General features: G+C 42.0%; 1 protein-coding gene across 4 annotated transcripts in view; it reads left to right on the top strand.

Moving 5' to 3' along the window:
• The window catches only part of RASGRP1 (RAS guanyl releasing protein 1), an 86,945-nt gene that overhangs the window by 35,407 nt on the left and 25,616 nt on the right, over window positions 1-25,922 (top strand). For all 4 annotated transcript variants that reach the window (XM_027083844.1, XM_027083843.1, XM_027083846.1 and 1 more), the window contains exons 3-6: window positions 4,051-4,156; window positions 20,150-20,212; window positions 21,154-21,285; window positions 23,208-23,361. In XM_027083844.1, coding sequence (XP_026939645.1) covers window positions 4,051-4,156; window positions 20,150-20,212; window positions 21,154-21,285; window positions 23,208-23,361 — 455 coding nt within the window. The remainder of the gene's footprint in view (window positions 1-4,050; window positions 4,157-20,149; window positions 20,213-21,153; window positions 21,286-23,207; window positions 23,362-25,922) is intronic.

Here is a 25,922-nt window from a genome sequence, read left to right as displayed (position 1 = left end):
ACTTTCTTCGGCCCACAGACTAAAGCAGAAGTGACAGCATGCCAGTTCTAAGCCTAGGCCTAAGAGGCCTTGGATACTTCCAGTTGTCCTACAGCACCCTGCCATCACCATGAGAAGAGCATACCCTGGCTAGCCCACTGGTCCAGGGAAGTTGGGCACGCATGTAGGATAGGAGCCCTAGCAAAGCCCAGCCTATATCAGCCAACCCCCTAGCCAACTTACAGACTCTTGAGGGAAAAAAAAAAAAGATTACTGTTTTCAGGCACTGAATTTTGGGGTGTTTTGTTATGCAGAATTTTTGTGGCAGGAGATAACTATTACAGAAGTTATGTGGGCCAGAAAACAGATAGCAGTACTAACCCCACCTCACCAGAGTGTAAGCTTAGAATAAGTAATGAACGATTTATAAAACTATAACAGGCTAGATGAATACTTCTTAAAAATGATTTATCAAATTGTAACTTTGTTTCTTTTATAAACTGTGGCCAAGAAGAAAGTGTGTGTATATTATATATCATTAATGAAATAGCTAATGAAAAAATCAAACTCAATATCCAAAGATACATGAAGAGTTAAGGGGTCTCCTATTTGGTGTAGTTCACTCATTTACTCAAGAAGTGTTTAATGAGTAACTGTCATGTATCAGCACTGTTGTAGACCCTAGAGATATGGTTGTGGAAAAAACAGACAAGGTCAGGTCTCATGAAGCTTATATTCTAGCAGAGACTCAGAAAATAAAAATCAAATAAAAAAAGAGAACTTCAGATCACTGGTAAGTGTTGTGAAGAAACTCAGGCAGGACCATGGCTACCTTAAGTAGTTTAAGGAAGACCTTTCTGAGGATGTGACCTTGAAACTGAGACATGAATGACATGAATGGGCCAAGGGAAGAAAGGCCACACTGACGGAAATAACAAATGCAAAGTAGGAATAAGCTTGGAGCGTTCGAGGTATAAACAGTGGTATAGAGAGGAGTAATACGGTATGAAATGAAGTGGGAGGCTAACAGGGGCCAGAACATGTAGAGCTCTGTTGGCTGTAGCAAGGAGTCCATGTGTTATTACAAGTATAATGGAACCCATTGAAGCGTATGAAGCACATGACCTGATTTATGGGTTTTAGGAGCTCGCTCCTGGCTGCTGTGTGAAGAGCAGTTTGTGGGTAAGTGGATAAGAGTGAAAACAGGGAGGTCAATTAGGTCATCGTGGTAATGGCTACACAGCATGATGGCAAGGATGGGGAAACATGGAGAGGTTTGAGGCGTATTTTGAAAGTAGAATCAAGACTTGCTAATGTATTGGATGCGAGGAAAAATGAGAAATGAAGGATGACCACTAGGTTTTTTGTTTGGGTAACTGAGAGGATGGCTGGTGGTACCATTTCCTGAGATGAGGAAAAATGGAGGAGAAGTGAATTAGGGGACGGAGAGGTCATGAATTTTGTTTGTATGAGTTAAGTCAGAAATTACACATCTATGTGGATTCGCCAAGTAGGATGTGGGACATAAGAATTCGGTACTCAGGGCTGAAGATGTCTGTTGGGCAGTCATGAGCATATCAATGGTATTTTCGCCAAACGACTAGATTAATTCCCCTACCTAGAAGAAAGAAGTTAAATTTTTTTAATTTAAAACTTAAAAAGTTTTAGACTTTAAAAATTGTTAGAAAAAAAAAGAAGTGGGAGGACTAAGCCACAGAGCACAGTAACATTTAAAAGCTCAGCAAACGAAGAGGAGACAGAACAAGAGCTGGAGAGGGAAGCTGAGAGAGTGTGATGTTGTGGAAGCCAAGCGAAGAAAATGCTCCAGGAAGGAGGAGAGAGTTGTCAGCTTGGGTTGGGTTGGGTTGAATGCAACTCAAGTCATAAAGTAAGATGAGGACAGAGGCATGAACCCTTGGATTTGGCAATGTGGACCTTGAAAATAAAAGATTGGAGACCTTGAAAATAAAAGATTTTGTGGAATAAGAAAGGTAGGAGAGGGCTTCCCTGGTGGCGCAGTGGTTGAGAGTCCGCCTGCCGATGCAGGGGACACGGGTTCGTGCCCCGGTCCGGGAAGATTCCACATGCCACGGAGCGGCTGGGCCCGTGAGCCATGGCCGCTGAGCCTGCGTGTCCGGAGCCTGTGCTCCACAACGGGAGAGGCCACAACAGTGAGAGGCCCGCGTACCGCAAAAAAAAACAACAAAAGAGAGGTAGGAGTCAAAAATGGTATGGATGAAAGGGAATGGGAGATGAGAAATTGATGACTGAGGTTTTGCTGAAAAGGGGAACAGAATGGAGAGGTGCCTACAGTTTCAGGTTTTGTTTTATTTCATTTCGTTTTAAATAGGAGATTCTGGGGTGTGCTTAAATGCCAGTGGAAGTAAACCAGGCGAGAGAAAGAGGAAAGTTGATACTGGAGGAGAGAACGTGGACAAAGACAGTGTCAGTGTCCTTGAGAAAAAGGAGACCCAGAGCTCAGTGGAAGCATTGACCTGTGAAGTACCTTCCATGGTAATAGAGGAAGGCAGGCAGTAAGAGTAATAGAATGCGGGTAAATTGGTGGATTTGGCGGTGGGAAGGTGAGCGATCTTGTCGCGTTTGCTTATATTTTCTCAATGAGCTGTGACTTTAACTCATCATCTGCGAGTGAGCCAGAACTTCTGAATCCTGAGCCCAAATGCACTATGTCCTTCATTTACCATTTGGTATACTTGGAAAGAATGAAAATGATAACCCCTTTTGTATAATGTGCTTTAAAGAGCTAGCAAATGATAAAAGAATCCATGTATATTCTTTCATTAGGTATTTTCCCCTGAATCATTCAAGTTCCCAGCAGGGAACAGAATTCACATGGTTTGTTTAAGTGAAGACACTTTAATGATGGGGGCCTACTTACAGAGATGAGAGTGGAATTAAGAGATGCTGCACCCAGAGACTATCAACAGCCAGAAGTCGTTACCACCCTCAGCAGCAAAGGGTCAAAAGGGAGATTAGTATATAGTATTAGATCCCAGTGAGCGCTAGAGCCCTCAAAGAGGGACCAAGCAGCGTGATCACTCATTGAAGAGACCTGTAGCTACAGGGAAGTAGTGCCAAGCAGAGAGGGAAGGAGAAAGAAATACCTACTTCTCTCTCCTCCCATCTCTTGCCGATGCATCCCAATGGCTGAACCCAACTGGAAGCTGGCTAGCAAGGAGCCTGGTGATGCAGTCCATGGTGAAGGACAGAGACTAGATCTGCAGTGAATAACCAGCACAGCCCCTAACACTTCATGCCGTAAATGTGAAAAGATTTTGAAAACCACTCCAGGGGGAATCTTTGCACCCAATGCCATTGTATGGAATGCATCTTGTTATGTGGTACCAGCAGGATTTGCAAAACCCAAGTAAGGAGCTAACCATGATCTTTGATACAAATCATCATGGGTACTTGTAACCCACCCATAATCTCCAAAAGTCATGTTTGCCCATAGTCTTCCTCCTTTATTCCCATCCAGAGCGCACTGCCCATAAAACTAAGGAAGCTTCCATTTCAGGGCCCCTCGTGTGCATGAGCCCACTTCCAAGGCCATGGGGCAGCCCTAGAAATGTATTCATGTGGTCATATGTTTTTGTAAAACTTGCAAGAATAAGGTATTTTAACTGTAATCTGGTAAGACTATAACTTTTTTCCCTCTGACCCCAGAAAGGACTTCCTCCTTCCCCCGTTATATGCCTTTCAGGCATCACAAAGCCTGGATCTGCTTCTGCTTTCAACAGAGACTCGCATGTACTGGTGCAAATGTTATCCTTTCCCCACGATTCTACCACCTTTCTGGCAGCGTGGTTAATGAGCCTCAAAACGGACACTTGGGGTTGGGGAGGATGCAGCTGGAGGATAAAGAAAAGCAAAGAACGGAGGGATGGATGTGTGGTGTCAGAGTCAGTGGGGGAGTTGGGGCAGGGCGCTGGGCCTGCAGAGCCCGCCCTCTGGTCTTCCACCGGGAGTGATGGGGGGCTGGCAGGTGTCCCACCAGGTAACTAATTCCTCTCTGGGGCCTCGCTCAGAAGCTGCTCTTTATGTTTTCAGATGCAGATGGAAACCTGTGTCGAAGTAACCAACTGTTGCAAGTCCTGCTGACCATGCACCGAATTCTCATTTCCTCTGCTGAACTGCTCCAAAAAGTTATCACTCTATATCCTTTAGCACAGTGCCTGGCGGTCCCCACGTGGGATTCGTTCAGCAGTGTCTTGAAATTGGAAGGATGCTTTCACTTTGGTTGCTTTGGCATAACCCTGAGTGGTTAATGGGTTCATACGTCCTTTCATGGTACGGTGTGCGTGTCTGTGTGCATGTGTGTGTGTGTGCATATGTATGTGTGTGTATCTTCTGTTGGGCGAGGCAATGTTATTGATGCTGATTGCTCTGGGAAGAGGCCAAAGAAATCAACATGCAAACATAGTCTTCTTTGTTAGTTCTTGCTAGTGAAAAATCGTTTTCCTGTAGATTAATCAAAATTCATATTTATCCCATGCAAAATGACAAGGGTGCAAGCATGACTCAAGTGATAAACTGCACTGTGGCTTTCCTGTCCAATTCTTCAGCCTGCCTCAGGTTCTGAAGAGCGCTTTCTGATGCCAGAGCATCTGGAGAGGCTGCTGGTGCCTTTTTGCTTAGGCAGAGGCACTGGCTACGTGCCAAGCAAACCCTGCCGGATTCTAACCTTCTCTTGGGGGTGTGAATGGAGTTGGGTGGAGAAAACGGCTGCCTTCTCCCTCTCCCTGATGACTGATGACACTGTGGGCTGTAGGTGGGCTGAGACTGTTTAGCACCTTGAAGCCCAGGTCCCTGGCACTGAGTCATGCTTTGTAGCTGTTCTAATCCTTTACCACTCTCCTCAGCCATTCCTTTTCATCTCATGGCACACAGAAAAAAACGTAAAGACTGAATCTCTTCTCTAAAGTGACTCATAAACCTTTACCTCTCATCTCAGAGGAGGTGTTTTCAGTGGCATTCCAAGGGTGCAACCTTGGGAGGGGTCCACGTTATGAGAGGTGCAGGTAATAATTGGATGTCTGGCCTGCAGAGAATTTTAAAACCGTAATAAAAGAGACTCAGAGTTGGTCTACTTTTTATTAACTCCACGTACCAGCAATTCTAAACAATGTCAGTGATTAAATACTCCTCGCTGAAAAAATTTTGTTGCTCTAAGGACTGAGCTGTACCTGGGGCGCCTGTCTTGGTGCCCCGCCGGGTACCTGCCCCCACGGTGACAGCAGAGCCCTCTTCCTCCCCATCCTCCCTCCCACTCTCACAGAATCTTTCTCTATCAGTTATCTCCCCTCTCTCCTGTCCTTCTAAACCCTGCCTCTTCAGGGGCACCTGCCTCTCAGCCTAAAACACATTCAAGTCTCCCCAACCTAAAAATAAACTCTCAACCCTGCCTCCCCTTCATTCCATTGATAGGGTTAGAAATGTGATGCACAGACTTCTTAAAATAGTCTGCACTCACTCTCTCCCATCGCTCAACTCCCACTCAGTCCTTAACCCGACTGTGGGCCCCACCCCTGTACTCAGACTTTCCTCTGATGTCACCAGTGACCTCCTAGCTGCCAAGCCTGGTGGCTTTTGTTTCCACCCTTGTTTACAGCGATGTCTGTGTAGAGGCCTTGTTGACACCCCCTGCCTCTCCAGACTCCCTCCAGGGCCCTGGGAACTGCACCTTCCCGGCTCTCCCTCCTCCTGGGCTGCCCTCCTCCACCTCTCCATCCAGCCTCTTCTTTGCGTACCTCCTCGAGATGGGGATAACATCCTGGTTTCTTCTCACTGCACTTCCCCTGGGTGATTTCCCACCAGGATTTCCACCACCATTCCTCTGAGGTCTTTCAAGTCCATATTTCTCTAACCCAAACCATTTTTTTTTTTAACGTTTGTACCACTTTATCCTGCAGACACTGCAATCTAATATGCTTAAAACTTAACTCATTAACTCACCACCTCAACTACTACTACTATGAGTTCTGCTTTGATACCTGTATTTTCAGTTTCAGTTCATGGTATTGCTGCCCATCCGATGGTCTTAAAGCGGCAACATCAAAGCACTCACAGTCCTCCGTGCCTTTCACCTACAGAGTCCGTCACCCAATCTCAGGGTTCCTGCGTCAGAAGTGACTGCGTCAGAAGTGACTCTTTTCTCTCCATTCCCATGTCTCTGCCTTTGGTCCCTCACGGTCTCTCTCCCCAGCCTCTGTCCCATCCTGGGCTTCTCATCTTCACAGCCACCCTCTCCCTCGTTTATCCACCTCTGCAGCTACTTTCCTGAGAAGCGAATCAGGCAGGCCATGCTCCAGAGCCTCTGCAAATAGAGGGTAATGGCAGATCCTCGGTTGCCAGGAAATGGCCCTCCACAGGCTGGCCCAGTGTGCCCCTACTGCTCTATCCTCAGCTCTCTCAGAAACCCTTTCCCCTCCACGGTGAACGTCTCAACATACCAGACTGGAATAGCTTCTTTTACCTGTCAGTTAAAGAAGCTCAGATGGCTTCCTTTTGTTTCCTGTTTTTCCATTGTTAGAGGAAAAAAAATTTAACAACATGCTTTGAATAGTTCAGATGCCTGAGAAGTACAGCCAGAACTGCCCTGGTACTTCATGGCCACAGCACTGCCTATGAGGATGTGGAGCCTGAAGCTTGCAGCAAACAATGACGATTACCCCAGGTCAGCAGATGCCTGAGCCCCTGATTACTGGCCTGCGTGTGCTGCTGTTTGCTTCATCTCCTCACGTGAGAAAGCAGTGCCTGCCTTGCTCGAGGCTGCCTCCGCTGTGGCACAAGGGCTCTGCGACCTTGGGAGGCTCTGCCCTCCTGGATGGCACCTGGCACTGTGCACTGGGGAACGGACGTGTGAAGAGAAGGGTAGGGAGCAAACAGAAGGAAGATAAACTCCATGATGAAAGGCACCATGTTGATTCTTATGTCCACCCAGTTGTCTTAAAAGAAAAGTGGGTTTTTTTTGTGTGTGAGTGCCTTCCTCATTAATAAGGGAGAAGTTAAATCTTTCAACAACTAGATCAAATAATAAAAATATAGACTCTAAGACGTATTTATCTAGAATGTGCCTTATGCTTGAATCTCTTTGCACCGAAGGGATGCATTTTCTTACCCATGTGGTATAAAGAAATGTAAAGAGAAATGTAAAGTCATGTCATTCTCACTCCTCCCTTTCATGTCCAAAGAAAGGCAAGCATTGGAACCATTCACTTCATGAAATTTGCCAGTTGCCTAGGCTTATTTTTTGGATTGATTACCTTTGTTCTTGGTGTGTGTGTGTGTGTGTGTTTTGTGTTTCTGTTTGATTTTGGTGCTCTCAGGGACAGATTTTATAACAGTAAATCTATCAAAATTTAGGTTTTTTAAGTTAAAGTCATTTTATGAAACGTACAAATTTCACAGCCATAGTTTTTCTTTAGGGGTTCAAGTTTAGCTTGCAAATCTTACTGTTCTTCCTATAAGTCTAGAATGTCCCACCAGGCACTTTTAAGGAACCTTGAAAAATGTTTGGTTAATTGGAATAATGGTTTTAAACTATAATTATGAATTTTATTTCTTCTTCCAGTTTTATTGAGATATAACCGACATAAAATACTGTGTAAGTTTAAGGTTTGAAGCGTGATTCATGATAAGTTTAGTGAACATCTATCATCTCATATAGATACAAAATTAAAGAAATTTAAATTTCTTTTCATGTGATGAGAACTTAGAATTTTCCCTTAGCAACTTTCATGTATAACGTCGAGCAGTGTTCATTATATTTTTATCATGTTGTACATTACATCCCTAGTACTTATTCATCTTATAAGTTTGTATCTTTTGACTGCCTTCATACAATCCCCCTTTTTCCCATCCCCTGCCTCTGGTAACCACATATCTGATCTATTTTTCTATGTTTGTTGTTTCTTTGTCCGTTTTTGAAGTATAATTGACCTACAACACTATGTTAGTTTCTGTTACATAACAGTGATTGGATATGTCTATACATGTCAAACTGGTCACCACAATAAGTCTAGTTACGGATATGTCACCCTACAAAGATATTACATAGTTATTAACTGTATTCCCCATACGGTGCATTTCTTACCCATGTCTCATTTATTTTGCAAATGGAAGTTTGTACCTCTTAATCTTCCTCACTTATTTCTTTCTTCCCCCTACTTCCCTCCCCTCTGGCAAACACCTGTTTGTTCTCTGTACCTATAACTCTGTTTTGTTATGTTTGTGCATTTGTTTTTTCACATTCCACATATAAATAAAATCATACAGTATTTGTCTTTCTCTATCTGACTTATTTCACTTAGCATGTACCCTCTGAGTCTATCCATGTTGTCTCAAATGGCAAGATTTCATTCTTTTTTATGGCTGAGTAATATTCCAGTGTGTGTGTATGCATGTACCACATCTTCTTTATACTTTCGTCTCTTGATGGACACTTAGGTTGCTTCCATATCTTAGCTATTGTGAATAATGCTGCATTGAACACATGGCTGCATATATCTCTTCTAATTAATGTTTTTGTTTTCTTCAGATAAATACGCAGGAGTGGAAATTCTGGACCATATGGTAGTTCTATTTTTAATTTTTTGAGGAACCTCCATACTGTTTTCCACAGTGGCTACACCAATTTATGTTCCCAGCAACAGTGTGCAAGGGTTCTGTTTTCTCCACATCTTCACCAACACTTGTCATTTGTTGTCTTTTTGATAACAGCCATTCTAACAAGTGTGAGATGATACCTCGTTGTGGTTTTGATTTGCATTTTCCTGATGATTAGTAATGCTGAGCATCTTCTCATGTGGCTTTTGGCCATTTGTCTTCCCTGGGGAAAATGTATATACAGATCCTCTGCCAGTTTTTTAATCACGTTGGTTTTTTGATGTTGAGTTATATGAGTTCTTTGTATGTTTTGGATATTAACCCCTTATTGGATATATCATTTGCAAATATCTTCACCATTTAGTAGGTGGCCTTTTCATTTTGTTGGTGGGTTTCTTTTCCTTCACTGTGCGAAACCTTTAGTTAGATATAGTCCCATTTGGTTGTTTTTTGTTTAATATATTTATTTATTTATTTTTGGCTGTGTTGGGTCTTCATTGCTGTGCACGGTCTTTCTCTAGTTGCAGTGAGCAGGGGCTACTCCTTGTTGCAGTGTGCAGGCTTCTTATTACAGTGACTTCTCTTGTTGCGGAGCATGGGCTTTAGGTGCGCAGACTTCAGTAGTTGTGGCATGCGGGCTCAGTAGTTGTGGCTCATGGGCTCTAGAGTGCAGGCTCAGTAGTTGTGGTGCACAGGCTTAGTTACTCCGCAGCATGTGGGATCTTCCCAGCCCAGGGCTCGAATCTGTGTCCCCTGCACCAGCAAGAGAATTCTTAACCACTGTGCTATCAGGGAAGCCCTAGTCCCATTTGTTTATTTTTGCTTTTGTTTCCCTTGCCTGAGGAGACATATCCAAAAACAATGTTATGAAGACTGATGTCAAAGATCATATACCTATGTTTTCTTCTATAAGTTTTATGGTTTCAGGTCTTACTTTTTTTTTTTTTTTACATCTTTATTGGAGTATAATTGCTTTACAATGGTGTGTTAGTTGCTGCTTTATAACAAACTGAATCAGTTATACATATACATATGTTCCCATATCTCTTCCCTCTTGCATCTCCCTCCCTCCCAGCCTCCCTATCCCACCCCTCTAGGTGGTCACAAAGCACCCAGCTGATCTCCCTGTGCTATGCGGCTGCTTCCCACTAGCTATCTATTTTACGTTTGGTAGTGTATATATGTCCATGCCACTCTCTCGCTTTCTCACAGCTTACCCTTCCCCCTCCCCATATCCTCAAGTCCATTCTCTAGTAGGTCTGTGTCTTTATTCCTGTCTTACCCCTAGGTTCTTCATGACATTTTTTTTCTTAAATTCCATATATGTGTGTTAGTATACGGTATTTGTCTTTCTCTTTCTGACTTACTTCACTCTGTATGACAGTCTAGGTCCATCCACCTCATTACAAATAGCTCAATTTCGTTTCTTTTTATGGCTGAGTAATATTCCATTGTATATATGTGCCACATCTTTATCCATTCATCCGATGATGGACACTTAGGTTGTTTCCATCTCCGGGCTATTGTAAATAGGGCTGCAATGAACATTTTGGTACATGACTCTTTTTGAATTATGGTTTTCTCAGGGTATATGCCCAGTAGTGGGATTGCTGGGTCATATGGTAGTTCTATATTTACTTTTTTAAGGAATCTCCATACTGTTCTCCATAGTGGCTGTATCAGGTTACTTTCCCACCAAAAGTGTAAGAGGGTTCCCTTTTCTCCACACCCTCTCCAGCATTTATTGTTTCTAGATTTTTTGATGATGGCCATTCTAACTGGTGTGAGATGATATCTCATTGTAGTTTTGATTTGCATTTCTCTAATGATTAATGATGTTGAGCATTCTTTCATGTGTTTGTTGGCAGTCTGTATATCTTCTTTGGAGAAATGTCTATTTAGGTCTTCTGCCCATTTTTGGATTGGGTTGTTTGTTTTTTTGTTATTGAGCTGCATGAGCTGCTTGTAAATTTTGGAGATTAATCCTTTGTCAGTTGCTTCATTTGCAAATATTTTCTACATTCTGAGGGTTGTCTTTTGGTCTTGTTTATGGTTTCCTTTGCTGTGCAAAAGCTTTGAAGTTTCATTAGGTACCATTTGTTTATTTTTGTTTTTATTTCCTTTTCTCTAGGAGGTGGGTCAAAAAGGATCTTGCTGTGATTTATGTCATAGAGTGTTCTGCCTATGTTTTCCTCTAAGAGTTTGATAGTTTCTGGCCTTACATTTAGGTCTTTAATCCATTTGGAGCTTATTTTTGTGTATGGTGTTAGGGACTGATCTAATCTCATACTTTTACATGTACCTGTCCAGTTTTCCCAGCACCACTTATTGAAGAGGCTGTCCTTTCTCCACTGTACATTCCTGTCTCCTTTATCAAAGATAAGGTGACCATATGTGCGTGGGTTTATCTCTGGGCTTTCTATCCTGTTCCATTGATCTATATTTCTGGTTTTGTGCCAGTACCATACTGTCTTGATTACTGTAGCTTTCTAGTATAGTCTGAAGTCAGGGAGCCTGATTCCTCCAACTCTGTTTTTCGTTCTCAAGATTGCTTTGGCTATTCGGGGTCTTTTGTGTTTCCATACAAATTGTGAAATTTTTTGTTCTAGTTCTGTGAAAACTGCCAGTGGTAGTTTGATAGGGATTGCATTGAAGCTGTAGATTGCTTTGGGTAGTAGAGTCATTTTCACAATGTTGATTCTTCCAATCCAAGAACATGGTATATCTCTCCATCTATTTGTATCATCTTTACTTTCTTTCATCAGTGTCTTATAATTTTCTGCATACAGGTCTTTTGTCTCCTTAGGTAGGTTTATTCCTAGATATTTTATTCTTTTTGTTGCAGTGGTAAATGGGAGTGTTTTCTTGATTTCACTTTCAGATTTTTCATTGTTAGTGTATAGGAATGCCAGAGATTTCTGTGCATTAATTTTGTATCCTGCTACTTTACCAAATTCATTCATTAGCTCTAGTAGTTTTCTGGTAGCATCTTTAGGATTCTGTATGTATAGTATCATGTCATCTGCAAACAGTGACAGCTTTACTTCTTCTTTTCTGATTTGGATTCCTTTTATTTCCTTTTCTTCTCTGATTGCTGTGGCTAAAACTTCCAAAACTATGTTGAATAAGAGTGGTGAGAGTGGGCAACCTTGTCTTGTTCCTGATCTTAGTGGAAATGCTTTCAGTTTTTCACCATTGAGGATGATGTTGGCTGTGGGTTTGTCATATATGGCCTTTATTATGTTGAGGAAAGTTCCCTCTATGCCTACTTTCTGCAGGGTTTTTATCATAAATCGGTGTTGAATTTTGTCGAAAGCTTTCTCTGCATCTATTGAGATGATCATATGGTTTTTCTCCTTCAATTTGTTAATATGGTGTATCACGTTGATTGATTTCCGTATATTGAAGAATCCTTGCATTCCTGGAATAAACCCCACTTGATCATGGTGTATGATCCGTTTAATGTGCTGTTGAATTCTGTTTGCTAGTATTTTGTTGAGGATTTTGGCATCTATGTTCATCAGTGATATTGGCCTGCAGTTTTCTTTCTTTGTGACATCCTTGTCTGGTTTTGGTATCAGGGTGATGGTGGCCTCGTAGAATGAGTTTGGGAGTGTTCCTCCCTCTGCTACATTTTGGAAGAGTTGGAGGAGGATAGGTGATAGCTCTTCTCTAAATATTTGATAGAATTCGCCTGTGAAGCCATCTGGTCCTGGGCTTTTGTTTCTTGGAAGATTTTTAATCACAGTTTCAATTTCAGTGCTTGTGATTGGTCTGTTCATATTTTCTATTTCTTCCTGATTCAGTCTTGGCAGTTGTGCATTTCTAAGAATTTGTCCGTTTCTTCCAGGTTGTCCATTTTATTGGCTTAGAGTTGCTTGTAGTAATCTCTCATGATCTTTTGTATTTCTGCAGTGTCAGTTGTTACTTCTCCTTTTTCATTTCTAATTCTATTGATTTGAGTCTTCTCCCTTTTTTTCTTGATGAGTCTGGCTACTGGTTTATCAATTTTGTTTATCTTCTCAAAGAACCAGCTTTTAGTTTTATTGATCTTTGCTATCGTTTCCTTCATTTCTTTTTCATTTATTTCTGATCTGATCTTTATTTCTTTCCTTCTGCTAACTTTGGAGTTTTTTTGTTCTTCTTCCTGTGATTGCTTTAGGTGCAAGGTTAGGTTGTTTATTCGAGATGTTTCCTGTTTCTTAAGGTAGGATTGTATTGCTATAAACTTCCCTCTTAGAACTGCTTTTGCTGCATCCCATAGGTTTTGGGTCATCATGTCTCCATTGTCATTTGTTTCTAGGTATTTTTTTATTTCCTCTTTGACTTCTTCAGTGACCACTTCGTTATTAAGTAGTGTATTGTTTAGCCTCCATGTGTTTGTATTTTTTACAGATCTTTTCCTGTAATTGATGTCTAGTCTCATAGCTTTGTGGTCGGAAAAGGTACTTGATACAATTTCAGTTTTCTTAAATTTACCAAGGCTTGATTTGTGACCCAAGATATGATCTATCCTGGAGAATATTCCATGAGCACTTTAGAGAAATTTGTATTCTGTTGTTTTTGGATGGAATGTCCTATAAATATCAATTAAGTCCATCTTGTTTAATGTATCATTTAAAACTTGTGTTTCCTTATTAATTTTCATTTTGGATGATCTGTCCATTGGTGAAAGTGGGGTGTTAAAGTCCCCTACTATGAATATGTTACTGTCTCTTTCCCCTTTTATGGCTGTTAGTATTTGCCTTATGTATTGAGGTGCTCCTATGTTGGGTGCAGAAATATTTACAATTGTTATATCTTCTTCTTGGATCGATCCCTTGATCATTATGTAGTGTCCTTCTTTGTCTCTTCTTATAGTCTTTATCTTAAAGTCTATTTTCTCTGATATGAGAATTGCTACTCCGGCTTTCTTTTGGTTTCCATTTGCATGGAATATCTTTTTCCATCCCCTCACTTTCAGTCTGTGTGTATCTCTAGGTCTGAAGTGGTCTCTTGTAGACAGCATATATATGGGTTTTGTTTTCGTATCCATTCAGCCAGTCTGTGTCTTTTGGTGGGAGCATTTAATCCATTTACATTTAAGGTAATTATCTATAGGTATGTTCCTATTATCATTTTCTTAATTGTTTGGGGTTTGTTTTTGTAGGTCTTTTCCTTCTCTTGTTTTTCCTGCTAGAGAAGTTCCTTTAGCATTTGTTGTAAAGCTGGTTTGGTGGTGCTGAACTCTCTCAGCTTTTGCTTGTCTGTAAAGGTTTTAATTTCTCCATCAAGTTTGAATGAGATCCTTGCTGGGTAGAGTAATCTTGGTTGTAGATTTTTCTCCTTCATCACTTTAAATATGTCCTGCCATCCCTACTGGCTTGCAGAGTTTCTGCTGAAAGATCCGCTGTTAACCTTATGGGGATTCCCTTGTGTGTTATTTGTTGTTTTTCCCTTGCTGCTTTTAATATGTTTTCTTTGTATTTAATTTTTGATAGTTTGATTAATATGTGTCTTGGCATATTTCTCCTTGGATTTATCCTGTATGGGACTCTCTGTGCTTCCTGGACTTGATTAACTATTTCCTTTCCCATGGACTTGATTATTTCCTTTCCCATGTTAGGGAAGTTTTCAACTATAATCTCTTCAAATATTTTCTCAGTCCCTTTCTTTTTCTCTTCTTCTTCTGGAACCCCTATAATTCGAATGTTGGTGCATTTAATGTTGTCCCAGAGGTCTCTGAGACTGTCCTCAGTTCTTTTCATTCTTTTTCCTTTATTCTGCTCTGCAGTTTTTATTTCCACTATTTTATCTTCCAGGTCACTTATCCGTTCTTCTGCCTCAGTTATTCTGCTATTGATCCCATCTCTAGAGTATTTTTAATTTCATTTATTGTGTTGTTCATTGTTGCTTCTTTCATCTTTAGTTCTTCTAGGTCCTTGTTAAATGTTTCTTGCATTTTCTCTATTCTGTTTCCAAGATCTTGGATCATCTTTACTGTCATTATTCTTAATTCTTTTTCAGGTAGACTGCCTATTTCCTCTTCATTTGTGAGGTCTGGTGGGTTTTCATCTTGCTCCTTCATCTGTTGTGTGTTTTTCTGTCTTCTCATTTTGCGTATCTTACTGTGCTTGGGGTCTCCTTTTTGCAGGCTGCAGGTTTGTAGTTCCCGTTGTTTTTGGTGTCTGTCCCCAGTGGCTAAAGTTGGTTCAGTGGGTTGTGTAGGCTTCCTGGTGGAGGGGACTAGTGCCTGTGTTCTGGTGGATGAGGCTGGATCTTGTCTTTCTGGTGGGCAGGTCCACATCTGGTGGTGTGTTTTGGGGTGTCTGTGGACTTATGATTTTAGGCAGCCTCTCTGCTAATGGGTGGGGTTGTGTTCCTGTGTTGCTAGTTGTTTGGCATAGGGTGTCCAGCACTGTAGCTTGCTGGTCGTTGAGTGAAGCTGGGTGCTGGTGTTGAGATGGAGATCTCTGGGAGATTTTCACCATTTGATATTATGTGGAGCTGGGAGGTCTCTTGTGGACCAGTGTCTTGAAGTTGGCTCTCCCACCTCAGAGGCACAGCACTGACTCCTGGCTGCAGCACCAAGAGCCTTTCATCCACACGGCTCAGAATAAAAGGGAGAAAAAGTAGAAAGAAAGAAAGTGGAAGGAAGGAAGGAAGGAAGAAAAAGAAATAGAGAGGGAGGAAGGAAGGAAGGGGATAAAATAAAATAAAGTAGGATAAAATAAAATAAAGTTATTAAAATAAAAAATAATTAAGAATTTTTTTTAAAAAAGAAAAAAAAAAACGGACAGATAGAACCCTAGGACAAATGGTGAAAGCAAAGCTATATAGACAAAATCTCACACAGAAGCATACACACACACACTCACAAAAAGAGGAAAAGGGGGAAAAAAATCATAAACCTTGCTCTTAAAGTCCACCTCCTCAATTTGGACTGATTTGGGATGATTCATTGTCTATTCATGTATTCTACAGATGCAGGGTACATCGAGTTGATTGTGAAGCTTTAATCCACTGCTTCTGAGGCTGCTGGTAGAGATTTCCCTTTCTCTTCTTTGTTCGCACAGCTCCCGGGGCTCAGCTTTGGATTTGGCCCTGCCTCTGCGTGTAGGTCGCTGGAGGGCGTCTGTTTTTCGCTCAGGACAGGGTTAAAGGAGCAGCTGCTTCGGGGACTCTGGCTCACTCAGGCCAGTGGGAGGGAGGGGTATGGATGCGGGAAGAGCCTGCAGTGGCAGAGGCTGGCGGGACGTTGCACCAACCTGACATGTGCCGCGTGTTCTCCCGGGGAAGTTGTCCCTGGATCCCAGGACCCTGGCAGTGACAGGCTGCACAGGCTTCCGGGAGGGCAGGTGTGGATCGTGACCTGTGCTCATACACAGGCTTCTTAGTGGCGGCAGCAGCAGCCTTAGCATCCCATGCCTGTCTCTGGGGTCCGCACTGTTAGCCGCGGCTCACACCCGTTTCTGGAGCTCCTTTAAGCAGAGCTCTTAATCCCCTCTCCTCGTGCACCAGGATACAAAGAGGGAAGAAAAGTCTCTTGCCTCTTCGGCAGGTCCATACTTTTCCCCGGACTCCCTCCCAGCTAGCCGTGGTGCACTAACCCCCTGCAGGCTGTGTTCACACCGCCAACCCCAGTCCTCTCCCTGCGCTCCAACCGAAGCCCGAGCCTCAACTCCCAGTCACCCCTGCCCCGGCAGGTGAGCAGACAAGCCTCTCGGGCTGGTGAGTGCCAGTGGGCACCGATCCTCTGTGACGGAATCTCTCCGCTTTGCCCTCCACACCCCTGTTGCTGTGCTCTCCTCCGTGGCTCTGAAGCTTTTCCCCTCCACCACCTGCAGTCTACGCCCGCAAAGGGGCTTCCTAATGTGTGGAAACCTTTCCTCCTTCACAGCTCCCTTCCAGAGGTGCAGGTCCTGTCCCTATTCTTTTCTCTGTTTATTCTTTTTTCTTTTGCCCTACCCAGGTATGTCTGGAATTTCTTGCCTTTTGGGAGGTCTGGGGTCTTCTGCCAGCGTTCAGTATGTCTTCTGTAGGAGTTGTTCCACGTGTAGATGTATTTCTGGTGTATCTGTGGGGAGGAAAGTGATCTCCACCTCTTACTCTTCCACCATCTTCCTGATTCCCCTCTGAGAATGTCTGTGAAACCGCAGAGAAAACACTTTGATGACTACACGTGATATGGGAGCATAAGGTGAAGTTCAGCACACTCTCAAGTTGACATCTCTTAGGTAAAACTGGGACCCCCAAAGGGCTCTCCAAACTCCTGAACTCCACACTATGGAGGCAGCCCTTTGGATATGCTGCCTCTCTGCTTCCAGGCAGCTCAGGTCTTACATTTAAGTTCGTAATCAGTTTTGAATTCATTTTTGTGCACGGTGTCCAGTTTGCATAGTGTCCAGAATAGTCCAGTTTGATTCTTTTGCATGTAACTGTCCAGTTTCCACAATGCCATTTATTTAAGAGACTGTCTTTTCTCCATTGTATGTTCTTGCCTCCTTTGATTTAGATTAATTAACCATAAGTGTGTGGGTTAATTTCTGGGCTCTTTATTCTGTTCCATTGATCTACTTGTTTGTTTTTGTGCTGGCACCATACAGTTTTGATGACTGTAGCTTTGTAGTATAGTCTGAAGTCCGGGAGTGTGATACCTTCAGCTCTGTTCTTCTTTCTCAAGATTGTTTTGCTATTTGGGGACTTTTCTTTCCATAGAATTTTAGAATTATTTGTTTTCTGTGAAAAATGCCATTGGTGTTTTGATAGGATTGCATTGAATCAGTAGGTTGCCTTGGGTAGTATGGTCATTTTAACGATATTCTTCTAATCCATGAATATGGTATATCTTTCCATCTGTTCTGTCATCTTCAATTTTTTTCATCAGTGTCTTAAAGTTTTCTGACTGTAGGTCTTTTACTTACATAGTTGGATTTATTCCTGGATATTCTATCCTTTTCGATGTGATTTAAATGGGATTGTTTTCTTAATTTCTCTTTCTGATAGTTCCTTGTTAGTATATAGAAATGCAACAGATTTTTATATATTAATCTTGTACCCTGCAACTTTACTGAATTTTGATGAACTCTGGTAGTATTTTGGTGGTATATTTAGGATTTTCTATGTATAGTATCATGTCATCTTCAAACAGTAACAGTTTTACTTCTTCTTTTCCAATTTGGATTCGTTTCTTTTTCTTGTCTGATTGCTCTGGCTAGGAATAAAAGCGGTGAGAGTGGGCATCCTTGTCTTGTTCCTGATTGTAGAAGAAATTCTTTCAGTTTTCACCATTGAGTATGATGTTAGCTGTGGGCTTATAATATATGGCATTTACTACGTTGAGGTATGTTCCCTCTACACATCTTCATGGAAAGTTTTTTTTAATCATAAATTGTTGAATTTTCTCAAATCCTTTTCTGTATCTATTGAGATGATCATATGATTTTTATTCTTTATTTATATATTCTTCAGTTTGACTGATTTGTGGATATTGAACTATCCTTGCATTCACTGGATAAATTCCACTTGATCATGGTGTATAATTCTTTTAATGTATTGTTGTATTTGGTTTGCTAATATTTCGTTGAGAATTTTTGAATCTATGTTCATCATATTTTTATCACTGATATTAGCCTGTAATTTTCTTTTTTTGTGATATCTTTGACTGGTTTTAGTAGCAGGGTGATGCTGGCCTCATAGAATGAGTTAGGAAGTGGTCCTTCTTCTGCAGTTTTTTGGAATAGTTTGATAGGTGTTTACTCTTTTCTAAATGTTTGGTAGAATTCACCTGTGAAGCCATCTGGTCCTGGACTTTTGTTTGCTGAGAGTTTTTTTTTTTTTTTTTTTTTAAATTACTGATTCAATTTCATTATTGGTAATTGGTCTCATATTTTCTATTTCTTCCCGGCTCAGTCTTGGAAGATTGTACATGTCTAGGAATTTGTACCTTTCTTCTAGGTTGTCCATTTTATTGGCATGTAACTGGTTGTAGTAATCTCTTACTTTCTTTTATATTTCTGTGGTATTGATTGTAAATTTTTTATTTCTGATTTTATTGATTTGGGCACTCCCATTTTTTTTCTTGAAGAGTCTAACTATTTAGATCTGAAGTGCATCTCTTGTAGGCAGCATATATATGGATCTTGGTTTTGTATCCATTCAGCCACTCCATGTCTTTTGACTGAAGCATTTAGTCCATTTACATTTAAAGTAATTATTGATAGGTATGTACTTGTAATTTTAAATCTTAGATTTTTTAAATACTTCAGAGGCTTTTCTGAATTCTAAATAGTTTTTATAACTTCAGTAAATTTAAATTATCAACAGTAAAGCTAACATTACCTTAGATGTTCCAAAGCTATGCATAAACTTAATAAGATTTGAATTTAAAATCACAAGTGTAAATCCCTTAATTGTATATTCCAGATTGAAGTTTCAAGACTCTCGTTCTAATATGCTCTTAAACATTACAGGTATATAAGATTTCAAAAGGCATAGATCCCTTCCTAATAAAAAAATCAGTAATATGATTTGGCCTGTTTTTTACTTTGCTATATTTAAGTCTGAGTTTTCCAAGGGTTAAAATATGCATAGCCACTGAAAGAAGACTGCACAGCCCCAGTTAACTGAGACATCTGCTGGCTGCTCAGTGGATTCCTCTCAGGGGCCCTGCTGAAATTCACGGAGCCCTGGATTGTGGTTAATTTGACATGGCTTTTAGAGGAGAAAGAGGGCAGTGTCTTGCGGGGCACACAGCCCACATAGCCTGATTCCTCAGTATGTTGATGGAAGAGGGTAGGACCACCCAGGTTCGTCACTGGATTGGATTTTGCATTTCTGTGACCTTTACAGTAAACACTTATTCTTTCCATATATCTCTAGAGATGCGTGAACTTGGTGGAACTTTGCCATTCTTTCTTGTTCTTAGAATGGCATCATTCTCCTGGAATATTCCGAATGGTATTGATCCTTAATGTGCTCTCCAGTTGTATTTGGATCATTCACATGGCTTTTTCTGACTTGCTATTACAACCTGTAAGATCAATCTACTGACATTTTCTAGGCATGTATTATCATTTTCCTATTATTGCCTTGATTATCATTACAATATATCTGAATATTTATTCCTTCCCTTTCTTCTAATTCAATGCACAGATTTTTTATCAGTTGCTGAAAAGATAAGAACAAGCTCTTCTTTTTAGCTTGTCTCCAGCAGACTCCTAGTCTTGGGCATGGGCAGAGGTCACTTGCCCCTTCTTTACTTCTTACAGGTCACCTGTGCGGGGACATTGCTGTGCTGTTGACTTCCTACTTCTGCAGAGGAGATGCTGTGGCCTTCTTCCATAAGCGACTTCAGCATGGGCTAAAGTCACCATCTTTGCCCTTCATAAGCATACAGCTGCACACATTGAGTTGGTTTTATCCTATGGCCAGGGAGAGAAGAAACATTAAAAGAAACTATATGTGGGGCTGGAGGGAGGGTAGTTTTAGCAATACTTGCAAAGATGAAAGGTTGTTTGGTTTCTATAACAGAGGCTTCCATTTCCCTTAACCACAGCCATACCTATAAGGATGCCTTGGCAAAGAATTCACCAGGGCTTTGCCTGAAGATCTGCTATTTTGTAAGGTAACATTTCTGCATGCATTTGGGACTTTGTGGAGTGGGGTGAAATGAAACAGCCAGAGACTCTAGCTCTTTCCTTGTCCTCCCTGCCTTTCCCTTCCTGACCATCTATACAACACCTCTGGACAGACCAGAAAGGGCAATTGTTAGTACTGGAAAGTCCTCAAAGAGCATAGTCGGTTTTTTCTGATGTGCCTGAGCTTAATATTTTATACCAATGTTTTTGTCAACCTTACAGCATTTTGGTATCAAGTGACATAAGGGAAAGGTTATTTTGTTTGTTTTTATTCCCAAGTATAAAAGTAATGTAGCTCATATTAGAGCACTTTGAAAATATAGAGAAGAATATAACTATAGTAGTAATCACTTATATCCAACTACCTATTTTGGTATATTTCCCTTGTCTCTTTCCAAGTAGGTTTTTTAACATAGTAGAGATCAAAATACATACAAAATTTTGTATCCTGTAGTTTTCACTTAACTTTAAATCATAGGAATCTTCTCTAGTCATTAAAAACTTTTTGTAAACATTATTTTTAATGGCCATGTAATATCCTGAGGTATAATAAAGTATAATTTACAGATGCATTGTCCAATCTTTGGACGTTTGGTTTGTCTGCCGTTGTCTTATTTATCATTCTCTCTGATACACATGGTTGTGCCTAAATCTTTGCAGTGGCTTCCTTCATTATGATTCATCTTATCATAGCATAGCATTTAATATGTGGGGCGCAGAGGATTGTCAGTGAGTGGTTTTCTTCTCTTCCCCCCACCCCTACTCCAGTTCCTTATATTCTGTGTAGAGAATATAGATTCTATATTCCCAGGAATATAGAACAAACCAGCCCCTGTCTTTTTCTGAATCCTTTTTGTGGGAAGAACCCACCACAATGTGAGTCCTTGGCTTCAGTTTTGGCTTGTGTTTTTTAAATCCCACCATGTAGGTATTGGATAACAGAATTCTGGATCATGTTTAAAATAGATGCCAGCTTGGCAAGCACTATGGAAGAGTTTCAGGAACTGGTGAAAGCTAACGGCGAGGAGCTGCACTGCCGCCTGATTGACACAACTCAAATGTGAGTGTCGTGGTTTTGACGCCTCTTTCGAAACCACCTCCCTCCTGTAATACAACCCAGGCCGCTCAGCAAGGCTCTGCGTCCCGCTGTGACGTCTGCTCTACCCACCCCAAGAAGCCCTCAGGCAGGTTCAGATGGCCTCATGAAAGAGAAAAGCTTGACATGTAGCAGGAAAGCAGAGAAGCCCCCTGGTGATAACGGTGTACGTGACTAATATCCAAGAGTAGGAAAAAAGAAGTCTCAGTGAAAAAGAAATCAGGAAGCCAGATATTTACTAAAATTTGTATAAATCCCAATAAACTGAAAGTGTGGTGACTAAATTGGTGCCTCTTCAGCAGCTAACGCCTGGAGGGCCCCTGCACTTATAAATGGGGAAGGGACTGCTGGAAAATGGATCGAGCAAAGGGTTTATAACATATTCGGTAGGCCAAAAAGTTCTGCAAGAGACACTTAGACCTATGCAGAGATAGAAAGGATCTCAGGAGTACTGCATATTATTCCTTGGATTTCTTATTTATGAGATGGTCCCACTCTGGAAAAATGAATGCCTGTCCTAATCTGGGGAGAGGAGAGTACACTCATCATATGCTAAGGTTTTCACAATGTGGCCCCTTTGTTTTAGAATAATACAGATCCCTAGGACATAGAATTCTAGGACTGAAACATATTTTCAAGATGATTTTATCCAACGTCCTGGGAAACAGGCTCAGCAAGGCTTGCTTCTCTGGGGTCACACAGCTAGCTGAGTTAATGGCAGAGCAGAATCTGGACTGTGAGAGCCCTCAGTGCCCTGTGCCGTGGCCGTGTGGAAATGATTTCCAAATCACATGTCAGAGTCCCAATTAAATCTACATAGCGGGTTGGACTCTCTGTACTTCTTTGCTTAGAATTATAATAACTTGAGAGGTAAAAGAAGGTTTTACAGTAACAGTGTCTTCATTTTTTAAATGCAGCACACAGGGCCCAGGGCAGTTCTCAAACCCTGATTTCCTTATCCCAATACACCCCTAGCTGACTTTCCTCTACCAATATTTTCCACGGTATATTCTTTAGGAATTAGTCAGTGGGATATTGCCCGACCAGATATACTTGAGAGAGTCGAACTTCCTTTTTGCAATGCATCTCAGAGTGTGTAATATGCTCTTTGGCTATGGGGGCTGCAGAATTTGTAGCATTTCCCAAACTCATTTGACCACAGAACCCTTTTGTCAAGAGACAAGGTTCTCAGGAATACAGGTTTGGGAAACACAGATCTGCAGCCTGCTACCTTTCTCTTTGCTTCCTTAGTGTAGGAAATTGAAACTGAGTAAGAAACACGTGGATTGATTACAAGAAAATGTGTTGGGGGCTAACTCTAGGGTTAGCTAGACTTCCTTGGTCATTTCAGTGGCTGGGGACATTTGAGGAAAATGCCACAAGTCTGCCCAGAGTGACCACCTGTTCCTACACATGATTACCCAGCATGGCATCTCCTCTCTGTGGTTCTCTGTGCTTTTCTGGCATGAAAACTGCCCCACTACCTTGAGATTTCCAACCACATAGAGTCCCCATCACCCTCATGAGATGAGGAAACACACAGAAGGCATGGAGAGAGCAGACCTGCCAGGGCTACACAGAGGAGCCAGGACACTGTGAACAATGCCCGAGACTCTGTCCTTCCCACAGACTTAAGACAAATGCATTTTACCCAGTTCCCATGGCACGTTCAGAAGGCTCAGGGAAAACCATCAAAGCTTCCTTGTCGCCACCGTAGGAAAAACTGATGTGGGGAAACTGTTAATGCATTGCTTTGACCAAGGAAAGTTAGGTAATGGTGCTTTGCATAGTCTTGTGGGAAGCGTTAATGGATTTATTTGCATTAAAAAGCAATTTTGATTTATTCTTTTTCCCTGTCTTCTCCCTTTCATTTTTACCCACAAAAGCAATGCCCGTGACTGGTCCAGGAAACTGACTCAAAGGATAAAATCGAACACCAGCAAGAAACGAAAAGTCTCCCTGCTCTTTGACCATCTGGAACCAGAAGAGCTCTCCGAGCACCTTACCTACCTGGAGTTCAAGTCCTTCCGGAGGATATCTGTATGTACCCAAGGGGCCGGAGAAAAGCTTCCCTGGGATATCTCTGAAAATAAGCAGAGGAATTCAACAGGCCATCCACCTCCTAACCCTAGAGACCCCCTCAGCGCTGGTAGGCTTTCCCATCACTCTGTGTCGTTGGGAAAATCAGGACACGCTGCCTTGTTTGTTGCTCCTGCTTTGCTGCACGCTCCCATCCTCCAAGCCCACCTCCCTCAGCCCACCACTCGCTCAAGTGGCAATACTGTGGGCACACCTGGTACCGTGCACACGTGAGTGTACACACAACGTGCATGCGCATACACACACACACACATTTTATTCCTGATAATCATTAGGCTTCCAGAATGGTTTTTTTAAATTTTCCTCCAAAAAAATGAGGCTAAGTCCTGTAAGAGGACTTGAATTCATTCTAGAATAGGCTTTGGATGGCTGTGAGAAATCTCAAAATAAATCAGATGCTACTGGTCTAGCCCAGAATTTACCTAAACCCTTGAGGTGGTGCTGACATGGCCCAGCAGTCTCCCCTGATTCTAGAGAGAAACTGCTGACACAAACCTTGCTCACTGAAACTCCATATGTGATACCAAAGAACACCAGCTCCATACAAGAGAACTTGCCAACAGAGCCTCACTGGCCGATATGATTTCCTGAGAAATGACTCCATTCAGCCCCCACCGCTATGGAAAGATACAGTTCTGAGCTTTGCTCTGAAAGTAGAGACTACCTAGTTGCTGGATGCATTTCTTAGATGTACCTGTTCCCTGCTGAGGTGATGGAGGCCCAGGGGTGGCTTGGACCAGATCACACAGTTTATTAGAGTCAGGGCTGAGACCAGGATCACAAGCCTCTCTCGGTCACTCAGCACCAATTAATTGAGGCTGCTTGTGTTTGGAAGGAGAGCTGCAAACCAGGTTACAGGGGTTATTATAGCTTTTCTCCCATAATGTTGACAGCCTCCCTGTTTTCACACAGCTATTTTGCCAATCAGCCAGGAACCTCCCCACCCCCTCCAGCCCAATTTGGAAATACGTCTCCAAGCATTCATCTGCATGGGGACCTCCAGTCTCCTCACTGGCTCCCCTCAGACAGAACCACAGGCCCCAGTTGGACCGCTCCCCCTGGGGGGTTTCCATTTGGCAGTGCCTCTCGTGTCACGGGGGAAGGACACTGAAAAGAGCCATTTATCACACTGGAAATCTGAGCTGTACTGGGGCCCAACTGGTAGGACTGCTCTGTCAGGCCTGTGGGCTGTTTGCTCCCTGCCAGGGCTCAGATCAGTGGAGGTGGAAGGGAAGAGTCAGTGCAGAACAAGGCCTCTGCGCCAGTGCTCCCCCAGTGTCGGTGCAGGGTTCTAGCTGCAAATGAAGACATCAGCTTGAACCTTCATTTCTTTTGAATGTCACGGTCACCTCGTAGAAGACTTTTGGGGGGATCTTTTTGTTTTACCTACACAGTTCTAAACAGTTTTCCCCACGTAGGGTGGGAGGGAAATTTATCTCTGCTATGAATTGAGTGACATTTGATATTTTCTGCTTATTATTATAATACTTTGGAGGGGGGAAGAATTATACTGAGATAATTCTTTTAAAAAACAAGTGGATTCAATATGTTACGTTTCGAATGGGAGGGGTATATAAATGTAGTCACTGGAATGAATCGGGGAGCTTTTTCTTAGAACCGGTAAGATTTGTGCTGTATATGTCTCTCTTAAGGAGTAGGTTTGGTCTACTCATATTTTTCCACCCATCAGCGAACAGCACAGAAAAATGGGGCTCAGTTAATTTGCATTCATTTTATTCAGGTTATGAGATCTTCTCATCAGTGTATTACTAGTCAGGCAGGACTAAGGTGTGTACGCTGATGACAACCCCCTCAACCCTTCCCACCCAATCTCAGTGGCCTAACAAAGCAAAAGTTTATTTTTCACTCCTGCACAGGGGCCTCTGCTGACCACAGGTGCTCAGAGCCTGGGTGTGGGAGGCTTCATCTTGACATAGATCTCCACGATCTCTGCAGCCTGGAAAGGCAACATAGCCAATCATTCACTGGCTCTTCTATCTCAAAAGTCGTCACATCTATCAGCAACTCCTAAATATCTAAAGATCTTTAGGGTATGAAATGATAGTGTGCTCGACTTCCTAAAAGAATTTCCCTGAAAAGCATTCGTTCCAATACAATCCCAGCGAGAGGATTTTTCTTTATTTCTGGAATGTGCCTATTACTAATATAAACATCATTATTAAAACAGTTCCCTTGTTTCTGCAAAAAAAAAAAAAAAAGGTCATCACGTCACTTCCACTGACATTCTCCTGGCTAAACTGTCATGTGGTCACACCTGATCTCAAAGGGCAGAGTTGAGAAATGGAGAGCTGGAAATAGCTGGGGAACAGCACTGAAAACTCCCATGGGAGCACTGGAGCAGAGCAAACTCTCCTCCCTCTGTTACACTATTTGAGCAGAAGGATTGTTTGTGACAGGGACACAGTAGCTGCAGTCATGACTTATACACTGATCTTCTGGGACATTTCCAGCTTCACATCTGCTGTTTGTTTCAGCGTCAG

The sequence above is a fragment of the Aethalodelphis obliquidens genome, unplaced genomic scaffold (assembly GCF_003676395.1).
Source record: "Aethalodelphis obliquidens isolate GAN/ISIS:26980383/991018 unplaced genomic scaffold, ASM367639v1 scaffold51, whole genome shotgun sequence".
In the NCBI taxonomy this organism is placed as follows: domain Eukaryota; kingdom Metazoa; phylum Chordata; class Mammalia; order Artiodactyla; family Delphinidae; genus Aethalodelphis; species Aethalodelphis obliquidens.
The sequence above is the reverse complement of the archived record's forward strand: the minus strand, read 5'-3'. Positions and strand labels throughout refer to the sequence as shown.